At 35.7% G+C, this 22,166-nt stretch overlaps 1 protein-coding gene and 1 long non-coding RNA gene across 2 annotated transcripts in view; one reads left to right on the top strand and one right to left on the bottom strand.

The window, feature by feature from the left end:
• The window catches only part of Smc2 (structural maintenance of chromosomes 2), a 49,258-nt gene extending 36,707 nt beyond the window's left edge, over window positions 1-12,551 (bottom strand). Inside the window, exons 1-9 of the mRNA XM_005340387.5 lie at window positions 12,349-12,551; window positions 11,263-11,489; window positions 10,535-10,684; window positions 8,321-8,443; window positions 6,896-6,934; window positions 5,459-5,569; window positions 5,236-5,280; window positions 4,198-4,431; window positions 3,742-3,891 (exon numbers count right to left, since the gene is read on the bottom strand). Of these exons, the coding sequence (XP_005340444.2) occupies window positions 3,742-3,891; window positions 4,198-4,431; window positions 5,236-5,280; window positions 5,459-5,569; window positions 6,896-6,934; window positions 8,321-8,443; window positions 10,535-10,684; window positions 11,263-11,430 (1,020 nt within the window). The 5' untranslated portion in view covers window positions 11,431-11,489; window positions 12,349-12,551. The remainder of the gene's footprint in view (window positions 1-3,741; window positions 3,892-4,197; window positions 4,432-5,235; window positions 5,281-5,458; window positions 5,570-6,895; window positions 6,935-8,320; window positions 8,444-10,534; window positions 10,685-11,262; window positions 11,490-12,348) is intronic.
• A 267-nt stretch (window positions 12,552-12,818) lies between these two features.
• Window positions 12,819-20,648, top strand: LOC120889858 (uncharacterized). The gene is made up of 2 exons (XR_005734036.2): window positions 12,819-13,528; window positions 19,577-20,648. It is a non-coding gene; the product is annotated as an uncharacterized LOC120889858 (long non-coding RNA).
• Window positions 20,649-22,166: the final 1,518 nt, after the last annotated feature.

Below are 22,166 nucleotides of genomic sequence, written 5' to 3'. Positions count from 1 at the left end.
AAATGCTTTTTCCACAGGAGGCAGCTGCACAGAACTAAGCTATGGCCACTGCAGGTACCTAACAAAATGTTGGATATGCTATTGCAGAACTTCTTCTGTCACAGACCTTAGTGACCCTCTGGTCCTACAAGTAGTAAACTTTACCAGCATTCTTAACCCCATAGTGTATACCTACAGACTCCATACCCTGGTTTACCAAGAGAGATTATATCACCAGTTACATGGAAAGGAGCCAGAAATAATCCATTTTAACTTAACTGACTCTGTAGCAAAATGTCACAACCCAAACTAACAAAATCTTAAAGGGCTGGTATTTTAGGCCAGGCATGGTGGGGCATGCATACAATCCCAGCAGCTTAGGAGGCTGAAGCTGCTGGATAGCAAGTTTGAGGCCAGCGACTTGGCAGCACTCCATGATTCACCAAGATCTTGTCACAAAATAAAAAGGGCTGGGGATGTGACTTGGTGGTTAAGTGCCCCTGGGTTCAATCCTAGGTACCAAAAAATAAAAAAAATAAATTAATTAATTAAAAAATAAAAATAAAAAGGGCTGGTATTTTAAGGCAGCATGCTTAAATGGATAAATATCCTAGTAATAATGACAAAAACAATAACTGGCCTTGTGCTAATCCCATGTGCAGGAGCTTCATGAACAATTCTGCATGAAGGAAAGTGAGGTTCTGCAGTTAGGTCATGAATGAGGCCCATATCCATATGTGGGCCACTGAATAATAAAATGGAGATAAAGGGTGTATATCCCAAATCTACAGCTTTCTCTCTGGGCAGTCTAGGGGTTAGCCAAACCAATGATGTTCAATGGCATGTCTGGAAAGCTCACAGACAGTGGGATTCTATACACTGGATGTGGTTGGGGTGCCCTTAGATATCACTCCTAGGAATGAGATGCTGTATTGAGTCATCAGCCTAAGGCTGAAGGTCAGGCTTACAAGGGGACCTACCAGGAAGTATAAAACCACTCTGGGTTTATATGCTTTATCACACACAGAAGTAATTCTCATGAGAAAATGAGAAGAAACCTATCCTCAACCATGGCAGATATTGCCTTCACCTCTCTCCCAGCCTTGGCAGTCAAGGAGACATCTCAACTGCCTTTTAGACAATCTAAACTTTTTATTAAGCTGAATGAAGTGTATTCAAGTACCAGCATCTCTTGGTGTATCTGTATAGAGACCTCAGATATTGTAGAAGCCCAAGTAGAAGAGACCCAAAAGCAAGCCCACAGGCTGCAGACAGTAGTGTTACCATCAGGATCCTTCTTTGACCTCTTCAGCAACTCAGTGCTTAGATTCCCAGGATCTAATCTGGGTCAGTGCTCCATCCAGCCCTGATCATCCTGCTTGTTGCAGTCTCCTAATGAAATGTATTCTGGCTATGGCTTCACAATGTTGTACTGTGTATTAGTTAAGGTATTACACATCAACTCAAAGAGACAAACTTCCTCCTTCTCTAAAATTTGGGAGATCCATCGGCATATGAAATGGACTAGCTTTGCTCAGGGGGTTGATTATCTGGGTCAGGAGGATTGCATGATGGTTTTCCAGGTTGCCTTGAACTAACTCAATTTTCCTCTTTCTGGCTTATAGTTCTTAAGAATGTGATGGTCATGCAATGTCCTGATCTGGGAAGAGACTGGCTGGAAAATTCAGGGCTTTGTTCCAATCTGTCCCCAGAAATAGAATGTCTTTCAATTCTTTAGCCCAGTCCCATGCATCACCCTAGGACAGGCTACTTCCTAAGGTGGCTGAGAGGTGGATAAGATCCCATCCACTCTGGGGAACCTTTATTGAGCCTTGGGAACTAGTTCACAATAAATTCTAGGCTTTTGTTGTCCATTGCTGACTATCCATAAGCAATAAACAAACCTCATGTAGTATTCTGTGTATGAGTGTGTTCTTTCAGGACTCAGACAAGCTGATAAGTAGTGCACAGCCTGCTTCTTCACAGCGTTCAGGGAAATAGTTAAGTCTAGTTTAGATTTGGAAGGCATCAACTTGTAGACAATGTCTAGGCTAAAATGAGACTGTAAGAAGTAAAGATGTCTATACTCCAGGCTGTGGCATGCTAACATTGAGAGATCAAGAAGAATAAAAAGATACAGAAAAGGAGATGAAAGAGGAACAATCAGTATATCTATCTGAAACTTAAGGGCCTGGCAAAATTAAAGAAAAATCAGCCAAATCAAGGCAAGTCCACATATTTAGCGCTTTATAAGCCTGATTAGAAAAGGAAATAATGAACTGATTTCAGCTACTGGAAGCCAAAACAGAAATGCTATGTCACACATTCATACTGCTTTGACAGTTTGTCTAAATTTTTATCCCTGTGTTTCTTAAGTTGATAATTGTATTTACATGAAGCAATACCTAATATTACAATAAAAATAAATATTTTATTTTCAAATAAGTTAATTCTTTCCCATAGGAAAGGCAAATCATACTTTCACTGGGACAACAGAATCACACTTAAGAGAACTTCCAAAAGCTCTATCACACACTTATTCATCTGCCTGCATGATAGTACATACTAACTCTTCTTGTGTCTGGGAATGACCTATTTCTGCCCCTTGCAAAGGCTACCTGTTCCAACTGCACACCAGTTTCTATCCTACTCTCACCTACTAAAGGAGCTTGTTTTAAGAATTTAACAATTTCTCTCTCCTGAATCACCAATGTTGCTTTGACTACCAAATTTTTTCCCATTAATGTATAATTTATTCTTTATAAAATCAAGCCCAAAAAAGCTTACTTCTATATTACCCTTCAGTAAGCTCCTTCTTTATCCTTTTCAGAAAATTTTTAAAGAGTTTTCTATATCCATGCATGTATTTTTCTGCTGTCATTTTGTGGGAGTATGAACACACACTCAGGATCTCAGGGCTATCTCTCCTTAAAATATTTTTTCACTTGGGCTGTAGGTCAACTTATCGATTAGCATGATTTTCTTTGTATCTTCTCCATTCTTTGCTCACTCTTCCTCATGTACCCCAACTTACATGTTGAATTAGTGCATTGCCTGAAGTTTAAACTTCTTTTTTTTTTTTTTTAATATTAATTTTTTAGTTTTCGGCGGACACAACAACTTTGTATGTGGTGCTGAGGATTGAACCCCGGCTGCACGCATGCCAAGCGAGAGCACTACCACTTGAGCCACATCCCCAGCCCAAACTTCTTCTTATCTATACGCATACCTTTGATAGTTTTATCCTGTCTTATGAATTTAAATATCACTTAGATACTAATGATGCCCAAATATGTATTTTAGTCTGGATTAATATTCATATATTTTACTACCTAATCAACATCACCACTCAAGATTTCTAACAGGAAATCTCAAGCCTTTTATGCTCACTTATTTTCCTCATGTAAACCTGTTCTTTCTGTTCTCCACCGTGGCTAATGGCAAGTTCATACTTTAATAGCTAGCCAATTTAAAATACCACATTATGTCCTCCTTCCCCTGAACTCCAAACTTTCTCCTCTACTTTGATATTTTTTTCCACATCAGTTACTGCTACATAACGTGCTATATATTTTACTTACTTATTTCATTATAATCATTTTCCCAAATGGACCCACAAGGCTGAGAATTTTAACCATTTTTATCACTAGTATATCTCCAGTTCAAACAATTATTTTTAGCTCATAGTAGACACTAAATATTAACACAATTAATAAATATACATTAGAATTATATTAAAGCTTTTTTTTTTTTTTTGCTTACCTCAATCATATTTTTTTCTAGCTCCTTGTGTTTGTTTTCTTCACTTGCCAGATTTTTCTTCTTGAGGTCAAATGCACTTTGAGATTTAGTATTAACCCGTTGAGCCTCTGCAAGAGCATCTTCTAAAGATCGGAGTACACCTCCAACTTCCTATAATCAAATATACACAACTGAAATTACTTAAAATATATTCATGCTTTAATTTTCTTGTATTTCTATATAAAATATTTATTATATAAGCCATTTTATTATCCTACATTAAGAACGATGCCTAATAAATCCTAAATAGCCACTAATAGTTAGACCCCGTTTCAGAATAAAAAATAAAAAGAGGTGCAGATCTGGGTCAGTGGTTAAATACCCTGGTTCAATCCATAGTATATTAAAAAAAAAAAAAATCTTAAATAGTTATTGTACATTTTTTTCAGAGTAATTTAACAATTTATATGTTCCGACCTTATCTTTTCTTTTCTCCAATTCTTCTATTTCATGATTTAGTGCATTTATTTTTTTATCATTTTCAGACAATGCTTCTTGAAGTTTTATAACTTTATCCTGCATTTCTTTTAACTCCTCAGCTGAGCGCTCTTTAGTATCTTCAGCCAGTAAAAACTGATAAGCAATGTATAAACGACTCAAATGTTCTATTTCTCTTATTACTTTTTGATATTCCAAATAGGAAGATCTTTCCTGAAAGAGAAATCAGAATAAATAATTCAAAATTCATAATTTTCAAAACAAACTTGGAAAAAATCAAACTACAGCATCATGTTTCGAATTTCCCATTAGATGATATGATAAATTTTTGTCTTAAATGATCATGGCATTTTAGTTTTAGGAAATTTTAAATAATATCAAAACTCTTGACTTTTTAGATAGCTTTATACCATTTCTAATGAATTCCATGTGACCTATTTTTTTAATATAACATGAGGCAATTGGAATTAACAAGGAAATATGGACATATGGTTCAAAAACTGGCATTAATAAGAATTCTATACACAATCTAGAAATTCATCAAGTGATACATAATTAAGTACCTAATGTACAGATGAAGAAACAAATTCTGAGTGGTTAAATGGCCTGTTCATATTAACAGATATCGAAAGATTATCCATATCAAGGGGACACCTTCAAGATCATAATTTTTCAGTTTTTCCAGTATCGATTATGTAAGTTCTACTTTACAGTACTATAGTACTACATTTAATTATCCAGGAAAATCACACTTGCTCCTCTTTAATAAAACATTAAAATCTAGCATATCATTTTCCAAGGCAATGGAAGATTATTGTCCAAAATCATGACTTAAGAGATGCAGAATACATACTTTCTACAAGCAGAGGCTGTTATGGAGCACTTAAATTCCTTATTTCTTCTCAAGGAAAATTCCCAAGAAACAGTATACACTTCATCCCTATTTGCCTAATTTTGGATACATCACCAATTGTAAGAAACATTCTAACTGGCTCTTCTTATATACAAAATACACACCTCTTTTAATTTTTGAATGGTTGGAGTAATCTCTTCTTCGAGTATCTGAAAAATGGAAGAATATCAGTATTTTCAGTTTGTCAAATACCATTTAACAAAACTTTAAAAAGTAGACTGGAACACTGAAAAACTGATTAGAAAAAAATATTTCCCTCTTTACAACAGAAACTCCAAATGCAAAAGGGTACTCTTTTCCAAAAATGTTTTATACAAATTTAATTACCGTCTTAATTTCTTTCAGCTTAGCCTCCTTTTTTTCTATAGTTTTCTGGGCAGCTATTTTTTTGTATTCATACATTCTGGTTCCAGCTGCTTCTTCAATCATAGATAAAATCTGGAATGACAATTATAATAATGTCATAAGAGCCCAAATAATGCATCTCACTGGAACTTAAATTAATTATATCATTTGCAGACTGACCTCCCTAAGCATCTTACCAAAATAAGAGCTTAAAAAGATCATAAGCTATCAGATAAAAATGTAGCTATTAACCACAACTCTTCTATCAAGAAACATTTCTGGCCTCACTCCTATTCTAAAGTCAAACCTGCTATACACTAAGTTTCCAAGGTTTCTCCCTTCTGAAAGTAAAAAATAAAAGAACAGCCCTTTCTTCTTTCATTTTAGGAAGTTTCTATTGAAATTTTTTCAAGTCAGACTTCAGCTACTTTGTCAACAAGCCTGAAGTATGGCACAACATTAGCCTTCCAATTGTGGCACATGTGTTAACGACTACTACATATAACGTAATTTCCTCTGTGCTTCAGTTCTTGCCTCCAGAGTACTGACAATGTCTCACAGCAACCTTGAGAATTAAACAAAACAATGCTGTGAAAAGCACAGTGAAAAAGTTAAAATATGAATCAATCATAATTTTATAAGATGGCAATTTTCCTGGAACATGCTACATAACATATATTTCATAGATTTCAAATTAGCAACTTTCCCCCTCAGCTGTTATCTATGGAATATAAGCATGCCCTGTACTCAAATAGACTAGTATTATCAATTATCCATCTTACTGGCTCTTCTCAATTAAAAAAAAAAAATCTGAAAAGCCTCTGTTCATATATATATATATAATATTCCTTTCTTCACACCAACTGTTTCAAGGTGGTTCCAAGAGAAAATTAAGTCTCAGTGCCCTAAATAACCTATTCTACAAAATGAACTAATTGCAAATTAATCTTTTTTCTTAAGCTTTTCTTTTGGGGGGGGTGGTTACCAGGGATTAAATTCAGGGGCACTCAACCACTGAGCCACATCCCCAGCCCATTTTGTATTTTATTCAGAGACAGGGTCTCAATGAGTTACTAAGCACCTTGCCACTGCTGAGGCTGGCTTTGAACTTGTGATCTGTCTACCTCAGCCTCCTCCTAAGTCGCTAGGATGACAGCCATGCACCACCATGTCTGGCTCTTTCTTAAGCTTTTCTATAGTATTAATCCTGACATGGAAGATGAATTGAGCAAGGTTGCTTTATGCTGTCAAAACTCTTAATATTGAGTACAGTGCTAAATATTCAACAAACAACTTCCTTTATAATCACTAAACAATGTTTCCAAGAATTTTAATGCATAAAATTATTTTTAAATTTTGTTTCCTAGAAGATTGAAACAATAGCTATAATTAATTACTACCCACAAATGGTACTTTTACCTCAGGAGGCTTCATATTCAATACTTTTGTAATTCGACCCTGAAAATAAAATGACAAAATTACTACAATACTAACAAATTGTAAAATGTGAACTAATGGCATTCAATATTTATCTGTAGGGGGGCTTCTTTATATCTCAATATACCAATTGAGGAGGTATTTTTTCATGAAAAGATGTTACTTTTGTTAGGCATGACACTAAAGGAACTTTATAATTCTAGAATTTTAAAAATTTGCTATTGTGGAATATTATATTATCTGTGATACAAATTACCTGAGTTATTATATGATACAACTAAATTAACTAAAAATTAACTGAAACATAGTTAATTCAGTTTCAGTTTCACAGTTAATTCATTTCTGAGATAGTTAATATTAAAATTATAGGAGTATACAATTCTATAACAGATTAAGTATGTATATAGATTTTAGCAGAGTTGTGAACGTTTCTAGATTTTTTGATAGCCCTCACTAAATATACAACAAACCTGTACACCTCAAATAGAATATTTTATTTCAATGCCAGAACATTAAATCTGTTCATTACTAAAAGCAAACAAAACAAAAATCTGCACATCCAGTTCTCCCAGAATTGAATTTGTTAGGACACATATTCACAAGAAATAAATTTTCAGCCTTGAAGCTAATATGTAATGAAAATATTTTTATTTTGGTCTACAGTTTGAATATATTCCCCAAAGTTTGTGTGTTGGAAACTTATTCCCTTAAGCAACCCAGTGTTTAGAGGTAGGATGTATTAAGAAATAATTATGTCATACTTTATGTTCTACTATGTTCTTATGAAGGAATAAATGATGTTGGGAGGATGACACAGCCCTCACCAGAGGCCTGTGCCATGCTCTTGGACTTCCCAAATAAATTTATATTGTTTGTAAATTATCCAGTCTATAGTATTGGTATAGCAACATAAAATGGACAAACACATGGTTCCATTAGGGTCCTGCCAGTGACCTTGCTAGGACGCTCTCAAAAGACAGCTAGATTTCAAGTGAAACGTTAAGTGCAAGATAGTATCAGCCTTATTTTTCATTTACATGAGTTTCTAAACAGAAAAATTATTCAGATTTTTATACCATAAATTTTAAGATGCTTTAACCTAATAACTTAAAAATACACAATGATAGCATTTCTACGGTTAGAGCTATTGTCCTTAGAGTAATAAAATAAGTCAAGAAAAATAATTTCTAGACATTCTTTAAAATTCAAATGTCCATAGTATGGTAGAAAACATCACTAACAATTAACTAACTGCATTTCTTAAAAGGTGCCCAAACACAGTAAATAACAATTCTAAAAATGGAAATAAAAACAATAAACACAAATAAAAAAAGAAAGGCACATCTGTTGCAATAGTTAAAAATAGTAAAACCATTACGAAAGACATAAGGACCACAAACAAAATACCTGCATGATGAGAAAGTGAGGGTTATTAACATTCAAACCAACAGAACAGAAGAGATCCTGTACTCTGGTGTTGTTTGCATTCACTCCATTGATTAAATATTTATTTCTGCCACCAATAACCACCTAAAAACGAAGCATTTTTAAAAACATAAATGTATATACCCAACTTCTTCTAAAATGATAAATTACAAATATTACCTTACATTTATTTGTTCTATCCAATTAACAATAAACAAAATCAATCCCAAGTAAATGGTTGAAAAGTGTGTCATGGTCAAAACAATTACTAACTATATTCAGAACAACTAGATTCTAATTTGGGGAATTTTGCTAACTACCTATGTAATCATGCACAATTCTCTTAACCTCCCCTGCATTGAACTGTCTCTAAGATCACTTCTACCTTTGTGCTTCCATGAAAGTATAAAACATGCTTTCTTTTCCTGGTCTTCCTTCTGTTCCACACTCAAAGGTGAACTCCTCTTCCTCTACTTTTCAAAGGGAAAAGAAGTCAGATACTTTTAAAAGCTATACAAGTGGTTTGGCATCATTTTCTGACAAAATTTTAAAAGGAATTAAGACATGTATTTTGGCCACTTAAAGACAGCCATGGAGCTTCAACATGGCTTCATTAAGAACAAGGCATGCCAGAAACTGGCTTGTTCATACTTTACCATAGCATTTAAATTGTTATGTTGGATATGATTGTTTCACCCCCTAGATACTGAGGCCTTTATTCAAGATCTTTATCTCATATTTCTTTCTGTATATATACTCCAATTATTCAAGAACATTCAGTACACATCAAGAAATTAATAAATAGTGAATAAATGTTAATAAATATTAAATAAATGTCTTTCCTGACAGGATTGTTAGATTGATAGTACATATATTAATATATCTGAACAACAAACTGAGTATGCTTGCTCCTAAGTAATTTGGCAAGGACTTTAGGTAAATTTTGGTAAAGACATCTGAATGAGGACAGTTAAAATTAGGTAGATTAGTATTAAATTTAAGAACAATTCCAAAAGAGATATTATTTGATGAATGCCCAATAACAAAGTAAGATTCTGTCCCAATGTAGTCAATTTTTTTAAATCATAGGCATTTATCAAAATAGAGGAGAGTATCTACCAGTGACATAGTTCTAAGATAGAGAATAAGTGTGAATTAATGGAATTTTAAAAAACAAAACTTTTGTTTTTAAGCACCAAGATTAAAGTACACAACTATAAGACAGTTTCACATTTCCATCAGATTTTTAAATAACTTTTTTTTAACAATACTGGTCCAATGGGTTATTTTAGAAGATAGCAAGATCAGGTTTTTGGAGTATTTAAGTATATAGCCAGAAAGGATTGAAGTATGGTTTACAATTCAGATATGGTTAAATTCTTATAATGGATGAAAGACTTTCCAGATCTCTTTCAATCCTCTTAGTTAATGGTGGAACTTGCATGATCAAAATTTTAATACCAGGGCTGGGGATGTGGCTCAAGCGGTAGCGCGCTCGCCTTGCATGCGTGCGGCCCGGGTTCGATCCTCAGCACCACATACCAACAAAGATGTTGTGTCCGCCGAGAACTAAAAAATAAATATTAAAAAAAAATTCTCTCTCTCTCTCTCCTCTCTCACTCTCTCTTTAAAAAAAAAAAAATTAATACCATTAAGAATCACATGACTGGGGATACTTCCTGAGAAATGCATCATTGGACAATTTTATCACTGTGCAAACTTCAGAGTGTACTAAACTAAGTCAGCTACATCATCATTAGGTGATATAATCTTATGGAACCACCATCACATATGCAGTTCATCACTGACTGACTTGAGGTTATGCAGTACATGACCTTATAAGGAAACTACTCTTAAGGACTTGATTCAGTATCAATGCATCAGTTTTGTTCATAAACCTTGTTTCCAACACTTTCTCTAGTATGGGGATTGTACCCAGGGGCATTTTACCTCTAAACCACATCCTCAACCCTTTTTTTACTTTGAGACAGGGTCTTGGTAAGCTGCTTAGGGCCTCACTAAGTTGCTGAGGCTGGTCTTGAACTTGTGATCCTCTTGCCTTAGCCTCCCAAGACACTGGTATTACAAGCATGCATTTCTGCACCTGGCTTGTCTCCAGCACTTTTTGCAGTTATATTGACAAGTAATGGATCAGACCACCAGAGTTCTTACGGTATCCAAATATTTAATAATCACCTGTCTTGTTACTGTGATTTCATCATGAACTTCAAATCCTAAAGGACTTTGTTTTTTGTCAGAATTATCAAAGGTGATCGACACTGAGGCTTTGGTAATTCCAGCCTGCCCATTTTTGTAAACTAAATCTTGTAAATTAGAAGCCCGAACCTGTAACAAAAGAAAAAAAGTGTATCAACTACAAATCCCTATATTATAAAGCAGCACTAAAAATGGGTTCCCTACAGTTGGAAAACCCACGCACGAATAAGGATAGGCAGTAGCATACACCGGCAAGGAAAGGAAGGACAATGGGCAACAACTCAATGAGTGCCTTTCCTGATTGAACTCTTTGAACTTTCTAATTCATTCTTAACAAAAGTTAACTTGCAAGATTGAAGGGAAGACAGTGCCTATGAATTTCACTTGTCATTCAATCCATTAGTATGTCCTTAAAAGGCATTATAACACTAGAGGGGACAAACAGAGATTTTGGAGTGATACTGCCTTAAAGTCAAAATGCCTGAGTTTGGGTATTACTACCAAACACATTAAGCAACGCCTGAGTTTCCATTTTCTCTTCCAACAGAGTAATAATGCTTTCCTGAATGGGCTTAACTAATATATGATATAATTCACATTAAGTAAAACAACGCAAATGAAGAAAACATTGGCAAGAGTCTCCAAATTTGCGTGAGGATTCCCTTGCCAAACTTAAATTCACATAAATCAGAAAATTTGCACTTTACCTGAGACAGGTTGGAGATTCCCAGCAAAAAGCAGATGGAGTCCAATATGTTGGACTTACCACTACCATTTAAACCAGTGATAGCATTGAAGAGGGGGTCAAAACCATTAACTTCAGTCCTCTGAGCATAGGATTTAAATCCCTCGAGAATGATTGATTTAATATGCATTTTCAATACCGTCTTGAGCCAGTAAACCTCTGTGATGCATCAAACAAACAAAACCAGATCTGTACAAAATAGAAATAACACCACTTAAGTGAACCGCAAACCTAGAATTATAATGTGTGAGAGAAAATAAAACAGGTATGACAGGGTAACAGAAATAAAACAGCTGTCAAACCACCCTATCTGATAAAGGTATCATTCTCCTACTTTAAAAGATAGTTAGTAAAAATAAAAAAAAAAAAAATAAAATAAAATAAAATAAAAGATAGTTAGTCTCTACTTGGATATTAAACCATTTAAGCTGTTAATGACCACTAGTACTTACTTTTACAGCTTGCCTTCCACTTTCATCATATTCTAACAAGGACTACTGATTCACATCCTTCACATCCCATTCTCTTTAACCACAACATACTTCTCTGATGGTGGCATGGTTCACTCTGCCCTTTATTGCCATCATGCACAAATATTACCTTGCTGGGTGGAGTCCTTCCTATGTAAAAGAGCACCTCTACCCATCCTGTTTAGGCTTTCTTTTTCCTTCATAGCACTTACAGTTAACACTTAAAACAGCATTTGTTTACCCAACTAATCACAATTCATGGTTCTGGAGCATGTTCGCCTAAGTCCATCACTGCATATCCGAATAGTGTCTGACTCTGAGGGTCGGGAAAATCAACAAGTATTTACTTTAACAGGGCAGATAAATCTCGCATCTTCTAGCTTCTTGCTTTTACTCAGATTGTTTCCTCTCCTCCCGACAGCTTTTTTCTGCACCTCCTAGTCCCATTCCAAGCCTAGATAGGAAGCAGTCTTTACCCCTAATTATCGCTGTGGTCCCTTCTGGCCACTCGCCCTCCTCCTGCTCCATCTCCCCCAGGATACCAGGCCGGGCCCAACCGGCCGTGCATACGCACCTACCTCGGCACTGCCTCAGGCCGCCTGTGCTTGGGGCGCCACCAAAACTCCCTCGGGTCACGAAGACGGAGAAAGGGGATAACCGCACCAGGCTTTGGATGCTATGAGGCAAACTCTACCATAGCCGGTACTATCCCAAAGCCTTTTACAGCACCCGCGCCGGAACTATTTAAGCCTTTGAATTTCGGCGCGAGCAAAGGACCCCATCTCTGCGGTTTATTTCCTCTGCTGGCGGCTAGGATCTGCCTGAATTTGGAGTTTCACCTTTTTCCTCCACTCGAATGATCAAAGTGACAGGGCGATAGGAAAGAGAATCTAGACAGTGGAATTTATGGCGCGTCAAAGTCGTTGAGCCCAGGAATTACAGGACAAGGAGGTGTATACTCACACCGGCGTCCGGCGCACTCTGGGCAGCCCCAAGCCTCTGCCTGGGGGCCTCATGCTTCTCCCGCCCCGCCCCGCCTCAGGCCCCTTCCGCCCCAAAGTTGCCTCCTGCAGACTCCGCCTTCTGCGAGCGGAGTTTAGCGGGATTCTGTAGTGCTTAAGTCTGAGAGCTGCGGCGCAGGGGAGTGAATCGTCTGCTGTCATTCTATGTTACAAGCCTTAGTTTCTCCTCCGATTGCTCAGCTTCTGGGAAGATGGAAGCTGTACTTTGTTGGGCCACGGAGGCGCTGACCTTTTCGGGCCTCTGGTTGACTTCTGAATGGCGAGCCTTTTCACCTGAAGTTTCCATGTCTCCTGGGGAATCCAGTGCTCACGGACTCGATCTGAGCCCGGAAAAATTGTATGAGGCGGTAGTAGGTGCTAGGCCTACTGTTGAACTCCTTACCCTGAAAAACTATGTCATCATAAGCAATGGAAGGCCTAGCATTTCAGGAAGTTTTATTGGAGGTCCTTCAGTACAGCTGGCGCTTACTGAGTTCAGTGTGTCAGGCTGTGATCCTCCGCTTTTAAAAACACGAATTAGCGACTCTATGCAATTCCTGAAACTGTTTTTAATTGATCCCCAGGGCGCATTTCGACAGTATTTCGCTAAGATGCTGAGGGTCTCAATTGTTGCGGCTGGCCTGAAACATGTGATCCTCCTGCTGCACCTGACGCGATGGCTGGGATTAGAGGCCTGCACCAAGATGCCAGCTTGACATTATTCTCATTTTGCAGATGTGTGAACAGTCGCAGAATGGTTAGTCAACTGTTAACCGAGAAATGGATTTGTTCCCAGGCAGTCTAGCTGCAGAGCAAGTGTTCTTAAATATTTACAGAATCCAGTACTACTGGTAAATGATACTGTTACAAGTGTATACTGTTCTTTACTAAAAACAAAAAGCATGGTTTTCAGCTGTACTCACTTGAGCACTTTGACGCTAACGAATTAGAAAGGGCTTAGATTAAAAATGGTTATGGTGCTATTCAAGGCAAGGTACAGAAAAATGGCCAACATACTATTTTGAGTGCCTTAGTTCTTTTGAGCTGGTATAACAAAATTAGCTACTTTATGAACAACAGAAATTGATTTCCCCACAGTTCTGGAAGCTTGGGAAGTCAAGAACTAGGAGCTTATAGTCAGTGTGTGGTGAGGAATGCTTTCCAGTCTTTTTTACTGGTACACTTTCCACTGTTATTTTGGAAGTCAGAATTTCAATATATGGACTTGTGGGGGGAGGGATAACACATTTATTTAGACCATGTATTTTAGAACATGAATTAAATTGCCTTCTCAGTCCTGAAATAGATTTGCAATAATCTCAACCAATTTCAAACTACCCAAAACGAGCCTATGTTTTGAAATTGTTTTTCAGTTTAAAGAAGTAAAATAAGACTTTTATGTTTTGTTTTGTTTAAAAAAGAACTTATGGAACTGGGGCCTCCGTGGCAGAGCACATGCCTACCAATGTGTGAGGCGCTGGATTCCATCCCTAGCACCATATAAAAATAAACAAATAAAACAAAGGCATTTTATGCACCAACAACTACAAAAAAAAAATAAAAAGAAAGAACTCGTTTATGTAATTTGATGTACTACCCACTTGTGCTAGAATGTCAACGATGGATAGTGGCCTAATATCAATTTAATACACTTTGTCCTCCCTGATTCTTGCATCTCCACACCTATTCACTTATATTGGCTCTATTAAATCTTATACATCTACTTTCAGCTCTCTACATTTTCATTACTTTTCTGAATACAGAATTTAAACCTACTAGCATATCCTAATGTAGATTTTAATATTGTGAAATAAACTATCCTTTGGGATAAAAATATAAATCAAGACAAACATTATTAGCCTTTACAACTATTTAGATAGATTAATAGTAACTGATCTCCTTAAGTCTAATGGATGAAGATTTATACTGAAATGCACTTTTGCTGGATAAGGACTTTTGTGTATTTTAAGAATGCACACATCTAAATGCTCCCATCAAAACTATTAAAATTGCTTAAAATAAAGAGATATCTATTTTATATATAGTACATGCTAGATATGCTAAGGAATTTCTGCTAAATATGGTACAGAGGTACTTGAGGAAATCACTAATAGCTGACTTATGACTGGATCCTCAGATATCTACAGAGAAGTAAAGAACACAAAGACACAAAGCCAGTGCTACCTGCTGGAGTGAGGGTAGAAACAGACTGTAAAATAGATGCAGTTCTTGTTTCATTATCATGGATAAAAAGTTTTGAAAGCCTCAACACTGGCAGGCAGTAGTTAAACTGTCAAGAAATCTGGGCAGCTAGTGGAGCCTTAGTTGTTATGTGGGAGTGAGCAGCAATAACAAGGACTTGGATAAAGCTATAAATCAGGACCTCAGAGAAAAATTTGGTCTTCTACTCCAGGGCATTAGGAGGGATTCCCTTCTTCCCTGAATACGTTTTTATAATTTTAGAGTGCTGAAGTAGCTCTTATATGGTCAGGAGTCAATCCTCTCCCCCTGAAACTTAACACAGAAAAAAAAAAAAAATGAAAGGACTTGCAGAAAAAGGAAAGGTTGCTGCATTTGTGGAGAGAATATTTAAATTCAAGGGGATGAATTGCTAAATGATAGAAAGTTTATATTTTTAAAGTGAAATGATTAGCACATTTTGAGTATTTCATTTCTACTACCATGTTGTCTGACCTTTGGTTCTTCAAAAATAACCTGACAAACTTAAAGAAACACAATGAAGCATAATTTAAAATAAGGAATAGGAAAGGAGGAGATTATATCTGCTAACACATGGGATCTGATTAGAACCATGCATTTTAATTTCAATGACAATACTATTTTCAATAAAACTATGTGTTCTGCTCTTTGTGAAGCTGCCTATTTTGCCTCTCTAACCAGGTTTAAATACTTAGTCTTCTTTTTCAGATGGTTCTGTTATTCCTGGCTTTTGAATTCCTAAATCTCCCTTTTACAACATTTTCTGAATCTTTTTCATAGTGATTTATTTCTTCATGTGATGATCTTCAGTGGGGTTGTTTTGTTTATGGAAATCTCTTATGCCTTGAGCTGTGAAAGAATCCCTTTTGAGAAATTGTACATTTATTTCTGCCAAGGTTCTTTGGCTCTTAAAGATCCTGAAGCATTTTTAAATTATAAGTTCTCAGCTCAGGATTTCTGAATTATGCAGATGTTATAAATTGAGATGAGTTGCAAGAGTTTTGAAGTTTTGTATTCTCACAGGTACATTTTATAGGATATTCTCCCTATCTGAAGTAACAAAGTCCTTTGCCTTTTATCTCGGCTAAATAGGTAGCATATCTATAATATCAGTAGCTGACACTTCTTTAGGGCCTGGTTGCAATTCCTCTGCCTCATCAATGCTCAAGGACTTGTGTTTGAACATAAAGCCTAGCTACTAACTGTTGAGAGTGTACTTGAGCTGTAAAAGCAAGAAGCTCTGGGTTCAATCCTCAACACCAAAACAACAGCAACAATAAAAATGTCAGTACTCACCTGGTAGCTCCTGAGGCTCATAACATAGTGAGAAATGCTTTAGAAAGCCACCATAGTGTCAATTTCTGTTTTCTACTCCAATTTTTAAATTTTCTTCTGTCACTGACAATTCCCTTTTTATTGTTTTTTTAGTAGTTTAGGTTTATAGTTTATATAACTGTAGTTACATTTATTCCAGCATTTCTGAGTTTATAAAGGGAGGTCGAATCAACCACATTAGAGGAGATCTTCTCATTTTTTTCATAGAGTATCAATGATCTTTGTTTTGTTCCTGCTGATTCTTGCTTAAACTTCTCACATTCTATATTCAAAGTAGCTTTTTCTAAAAACCAGTAATTACTTCTCTAAAGAAGTCTAGTACCAGCTCTTAAAATATTTTTGTACACTATTCATGAAACATCTTTATATTATTATGTATATAGTATTTATTCTTTCAGTTTTTCCAGCTATCCTTGGCTTATAGCCAAAGTTATCCATTTTCTCTCTCTTTTGCTTTGTCTTATTCTTTTCTTTTATGGGAATGATTATTAGCTCCTCATTCAAGTGTTATTCTCTTGTCGTTGTCCACACTGTCATAGTGTTTCCTAATTATTTTTTATTTCAAAAACATGTATGTATGTCTGATCCTCCTCTAATTGATTACTTTTTTCATCTAATCCAGCTTTTACCAGATAAATAAATGCTTCACTCTTAACACAAAGACAAATAGAGAAATACTATTTGAACCTGTCTCCAAGCAGTTTAGAGTAGAATGTAAAAGACATATATGAAGACAATAACCAGAGAAAGAGAAAAGTGAAAGGCAATCTAGCCTAGATTGCCCAGAAAATGGGATGGAAAATAACATTTAATGAAGCAAGAATTAGCAAAATTTTGTCCAAGAGATGCACAGAAGTCGTCTTAACTTTACCATCTTAACCTCCTAAGGTGTAACTTAACTTTGTTATACCTGAAACATTTATCTCTGCCTTTGCACATTCTGCACTTTGAAATGTTCATCCATTCTTCCACATCGCCCATGTGTATTTCTATTTCTATTTTAATTCCAAAGTCTGACACATTCTGGAAAAATTATAGTCTCTTCTGTAATTCTTTAACTCTTTATCCATATTTTTCTGACCTATATTCCTATTGTGACATATCTTTGTGATACACCTCAGTGCCTCACATAGCAGACAATAAATATTAGTTGAATATGAATAAGCTCAGTGGGTTCATTTGCTACTTTCTCATTAAGTTGAAGGAAAAAAAACAGTATAGAAATGGAAAAAAAAAAGACTTAAAAATGCTGAACGCTAGGATGCACAGTATATTCCAGAAATAATCAATATTTTCAGGTTCAGTAAATTGATGGGAGTGATCATTTCTCATTAGTCTAACATTAAAGACTCTAAAAACAACTGCCAGAAAAATATTTTTATTAATGATTTTTAGTTATACATGATAATAGAAGTCAATTTGAAGAAAAATAATGTTTGTATCTAATACCATCACTACTGTGAAATTCATAAGGCTGAAGAATGTACCATGAAATACATCTTCAGGTCTATGCTTCAGAGGGTTCTCAGCACCATGTAATTTTTCTCAGGTCATGTTTTTTCATTTGTTTGTGTTTCATGTTTTGTTGTTGTTGTTGTTGTTTGTTTTGTTGTTGGACTATAAAGTACAAACAAGCTTCTGATATGATATAGGAGCAACTTTAGTTTCAAGTTGAAAAAACTAGAATTCAGGTATCACTTCCTTAATTGCTATACAATAATTGTATAGGAGTAGCTATCAGTCTTGATGCCTGAAGTAACTGTCCTTCCCATGTGATTCCTGAAGCCCTTAAGTCATTGAAACCCCAGCTGACCCATTTCACAGATGTTTAGGTATTCTCAGTCAAGTTTGGATTTATAGTAGGTACTCAGGTTTCAGGCAAAAACATGAAATTTGAACCTCTATAAGTACTACTCATAAGGAGTGAATGCTTAGTGAAAAATCAATGTCCATTAGGAGTAAATAGGAAAAAAGGCAGATTTGCAAATATTTATTAAAACAGATTGGATTAAGCATAAGTTGCAGTGCTGAGCAGGGGGAACAGAAAGAGTGCGTGCATCATAATGAAGTTCACCTTTAAGTATATCTGTAAAGCACAAATTTAAAAAGAACTATAAATAAATAGAAGATCAGTAGAGTTGAGGAAGAACATAGGGAGGTATGAGAGGAGGGAAAGAGGAAGTATTGGGGACTAAAGTATAGCAAATTATATGTCAGTCATATATAATTATGTCAAAATGAACCCCAATATTATGTATAACTATAATGCACTCTTGTAGTTCTGTTTAGTGGCATCTTTTTTTTTTTTATACAAAGAACTGTTGCCAACAATGCTACTTGGAAGACTAATTTGAGGTAATTTTTATTTTGTATATTTTTGGTTTGTTAATGGGATCTAGGAGTATAATAACCTGGTGAGAATTTCTCTGCAAATGGCGATCAAATTAGTCTTATTCATGAAACTAATAAATAAGCTATAATTCAGCATTTATGTGTAGGGAAACGAAAACTGGGATCATGCTGTTTAAGAGGATAAGGGAATTTAGCAAAACACTAGGGGACTCATAACAGATTTATGATGAAGACATATCCTAACTGGAAGCTTAATTGGGATTTAAATTACAGGTCAAGCTGTGTAATGTGTTTTTCTGTTTAGAGGGAAATCTTTGGGGAGATAGAGTATACGTGCTTAAAGAGGAAACAGGAAGCAAATGAGAAGACAGAGTACATTTTTTTTTCCTCTTAAAATTTCAAGCTGCTTTAAGTCAAATTGCCCCTGAGTTCCTTATGATTGCCTTTGTGAAATTTCTCTTTGTTTTACCTTGAGTTATTCTGGTCTGTCAGAGTAATAATTTTACTTGATGGTAGCAAAAAAGGTATTTTAGCATGTCTGTCAGCAAACTAATATGGAAACCAGAGATAAGGTATTCTCAACCTTTACAAAATTGAGACATCCCATAAAATTATCAAGTTCTGCAGATGAAGGGGCCCTGGCAGAATTAATGGCCACTCAATTTGCAAGTGGGCAAATTAAGGTTTCTTGTGATTTTCCTAAATTTACGTTATATCTCTAGTAACTAAAGATCTAATGAGAAATATAATTTGTGTACAAATAATTTTAATGGAATGAATAAAGAAATTGCTTCCCTGAAAAATGGAAAGTGAAACAGTCCAGGTTAACTCTGTAGGAAAATAACAGTAAGACTTGACAACCCAGACTCTGACTGCCTAATATTGCCTTCTCTCCTAGTAAGGTTCCTCAAAAACTAATACTATGACTAACATGCAGACTTCAGCCATGAATGGGGATAGAGTCAAGGGCAGGAGACAAAAGCTCTGAGAAGAAACTGAAATGACCTGATAAAGTTCTGAAGCAATGTCATGACAAGAAGAGGATTCTTAAAAACTACTAAAGCTTCAAGAATAATAGTGGAGAAATAATCTATAAAGTTTTGTGAAATGAGGAAGAATCTGGCTTAGAAGGCATTAATGGGACTATAAAATACTCTAGGACTCAGAATCCTAGTGTTATCCATGTGGGACTCCAGAAAAACAAAAGAGACCTACAGTGTCCCTATCTTCATCCTTCGGGTTACCCTTTCTCTGACCCTACCATCTTCCATCTTAGCTTCTCTGTGCCTCAGATTTGAGGAGCAACCCCACAGCCATCCACTTAGAGGGTCTTGTCCTCACAGAAAGCAGCCTATAAAACAGAATCAGTGTATAGTGCCAAGAATGTCCACAGAAGAAACACCCTGGGAGGATTTTCTTAGATGATGTTTGAGCTGAATCCTTAAGGTGAAATACGCTTTTAATAGTTGGAAACAGAAACAGCAGTTCAAGTGGACAGATCATGGCAAACAAAAACTGAAATAATGGTTTCAACCGAAAGTTGACCATAATTTTATTTGGAAATGTATATTACTTATATAATAGATGCCGTGTTCCCTTATGTAGAATCATCCTCAGCACAGAAATAAGTGTCTTCTAGGCAGCAGGTGTGTTGGCTGCTGATGTCACCCACCAATGACTCCCTTCCCAGGCATTGCCCTCCACTGAAGAAGGCTGCCTATATGAGTTTCATGGCTCTCCTATGGTAACCCATATCCAATAACTGGTTAAAGCAGAGACACAAAAGCCTAAGCCTTTACCTTTTAACAAGAACAGCTATACAAGGTTCTCCTAACAGCTCCCTACACCATCAACTGAGGCCTTTGTTCTGACTGCATCATGCTTCAGCTTTCCCCTCTGACAAATTATGTTTTCTGAACTAGATCACAAGTATTCTGGATGGTACTCCAATTAAACTTTGTACATACTAATGTCTGCCTCAAAATCTTTTCTCTTTGGAACTTACCTATGACAACTCTAGAATGTAACTTGAGACACAATTTTAACAGAACTTACTGTGGAATTTGAAGAGCTTAAAGAGTGCATATGATTCAGTCATTAGAAGTGCTGGCTTGTGGTTTCTATGGTAACAATTTGGTATTTCAACTTAAGTGCTGAATTACTAAAGCAATTTAGATTCTACTGAGAAAGGGCTGGAAAGGAGAGAAATTGTACCTGAGCTATGATTCTTCTGTTCTCAAGCTTGTCAAACTTCTCTATCAGTTCTGGCCACTAAATAGCCTTATCAGTAAGGCTATTTCAGAAAGTTATGCTTTAGGGGGCATGAACATATCTGAAGGTTGTAAAAGTAATCATAGTTTATTTTTCTTATTGATGCCAAATGTCTGTTTCAGGTCAGAAGAGGGAGAAGGTAATTTTGCTTATAGTCATGAAGGAAGCCAGACTAAGGAACCACTACTACTTAGAATCTTGCAAATCTCTTCCGTAAGGAACAAGAATTTTGGGAGGGCTTAAAACTGTAATTTTAATGCTCCACCCAAAGTGACACATGTCACTTAAACTTATAATTTACCACAACTGTTCATCACAAGGGGTTCAGAAAGTTTAATCCCAATATGTGTCTACAAGGGCAGGGATAGAGGGAACTGGAATATGTGACAGATTGCACTAATAAAGACCAAGGGAAAATCTTGGAACTTAGGGAAAAAAAATGAAGAGAAAAATCAGGTTAAATTGGTAGTGAAGTTTTCAATATTCAATTCAATTAAAAAATAGCTTAATAATATATAATCATTGGTCCTCTGGTATCTTTCAAGACTTATTTGCTCTCTTTGGAGTTTATTTTATAAACATGTGTTGATTATCTTCTATTTACAAAGTATTGTAATGGTTACTCTCAAGGCATGACTATGAAGAATTCCTGAACTGTTTGTTTAATGACATTTATACTAGTTGGAGATACAGATACTCAAAATATATAAAGCAGAGAACAAAAAGAAGAGAGGGTAGGGACAATGTTTAATGCGTGTAAAAGAGAGCATTGTTGAGAACCAAGTTTCTATGTTTGAAGTGAGAAAGGACCAAGTTATGCCTTCTACAAATATACTTCTACAAATATACTCATATCCACCTGATATGAGCTGTACAGAAAAGATAGATCAAGAAAGATAAATATTACATTATTGCTTTTAAATCCACTTGTTTTCCATTTTCCCATTCCCGTTCTAGACCCTTCTATTTACATTTTGTGGTTAGGATAAATTATTATAAACTGAGAGATAATATCATTATTCCTTGAGATTAGCAACCGTGCTTTTTGGTATTCTATACAATCTGTTCAAGCTAATGAGGATTTATGGCAGTAATTATAATAAATTGCACCTCTAATGCCTCTTGCAGCTTATAAAGCAAGTTTACATATACTATTAATGTTATTTCCATAATATGCTAGTAAGAGGAGTTCAGGAGGTTTTGGTAAAATATTTCCA

Source organism: Ictidomys tridecemlineatus, chromosome 4, assembly GCF_052094955.1.
Source record: "Ictidomys tridecemlineatus isolate mIctTri1 chromosome 4, mIctTri1.hap1, whole genome shotgun sequence".
Taxonomy (NCBI): domain Eukaryota; kingdom Metazoa; phylum Chordata; class Mammalia; order Rodentia; family Sciuridae; genus Ictidomys; species Ictidomys tridecemlineatus.
This window is presented reverse-complemented; position numbering and strand designations above follow the sequence as displayed.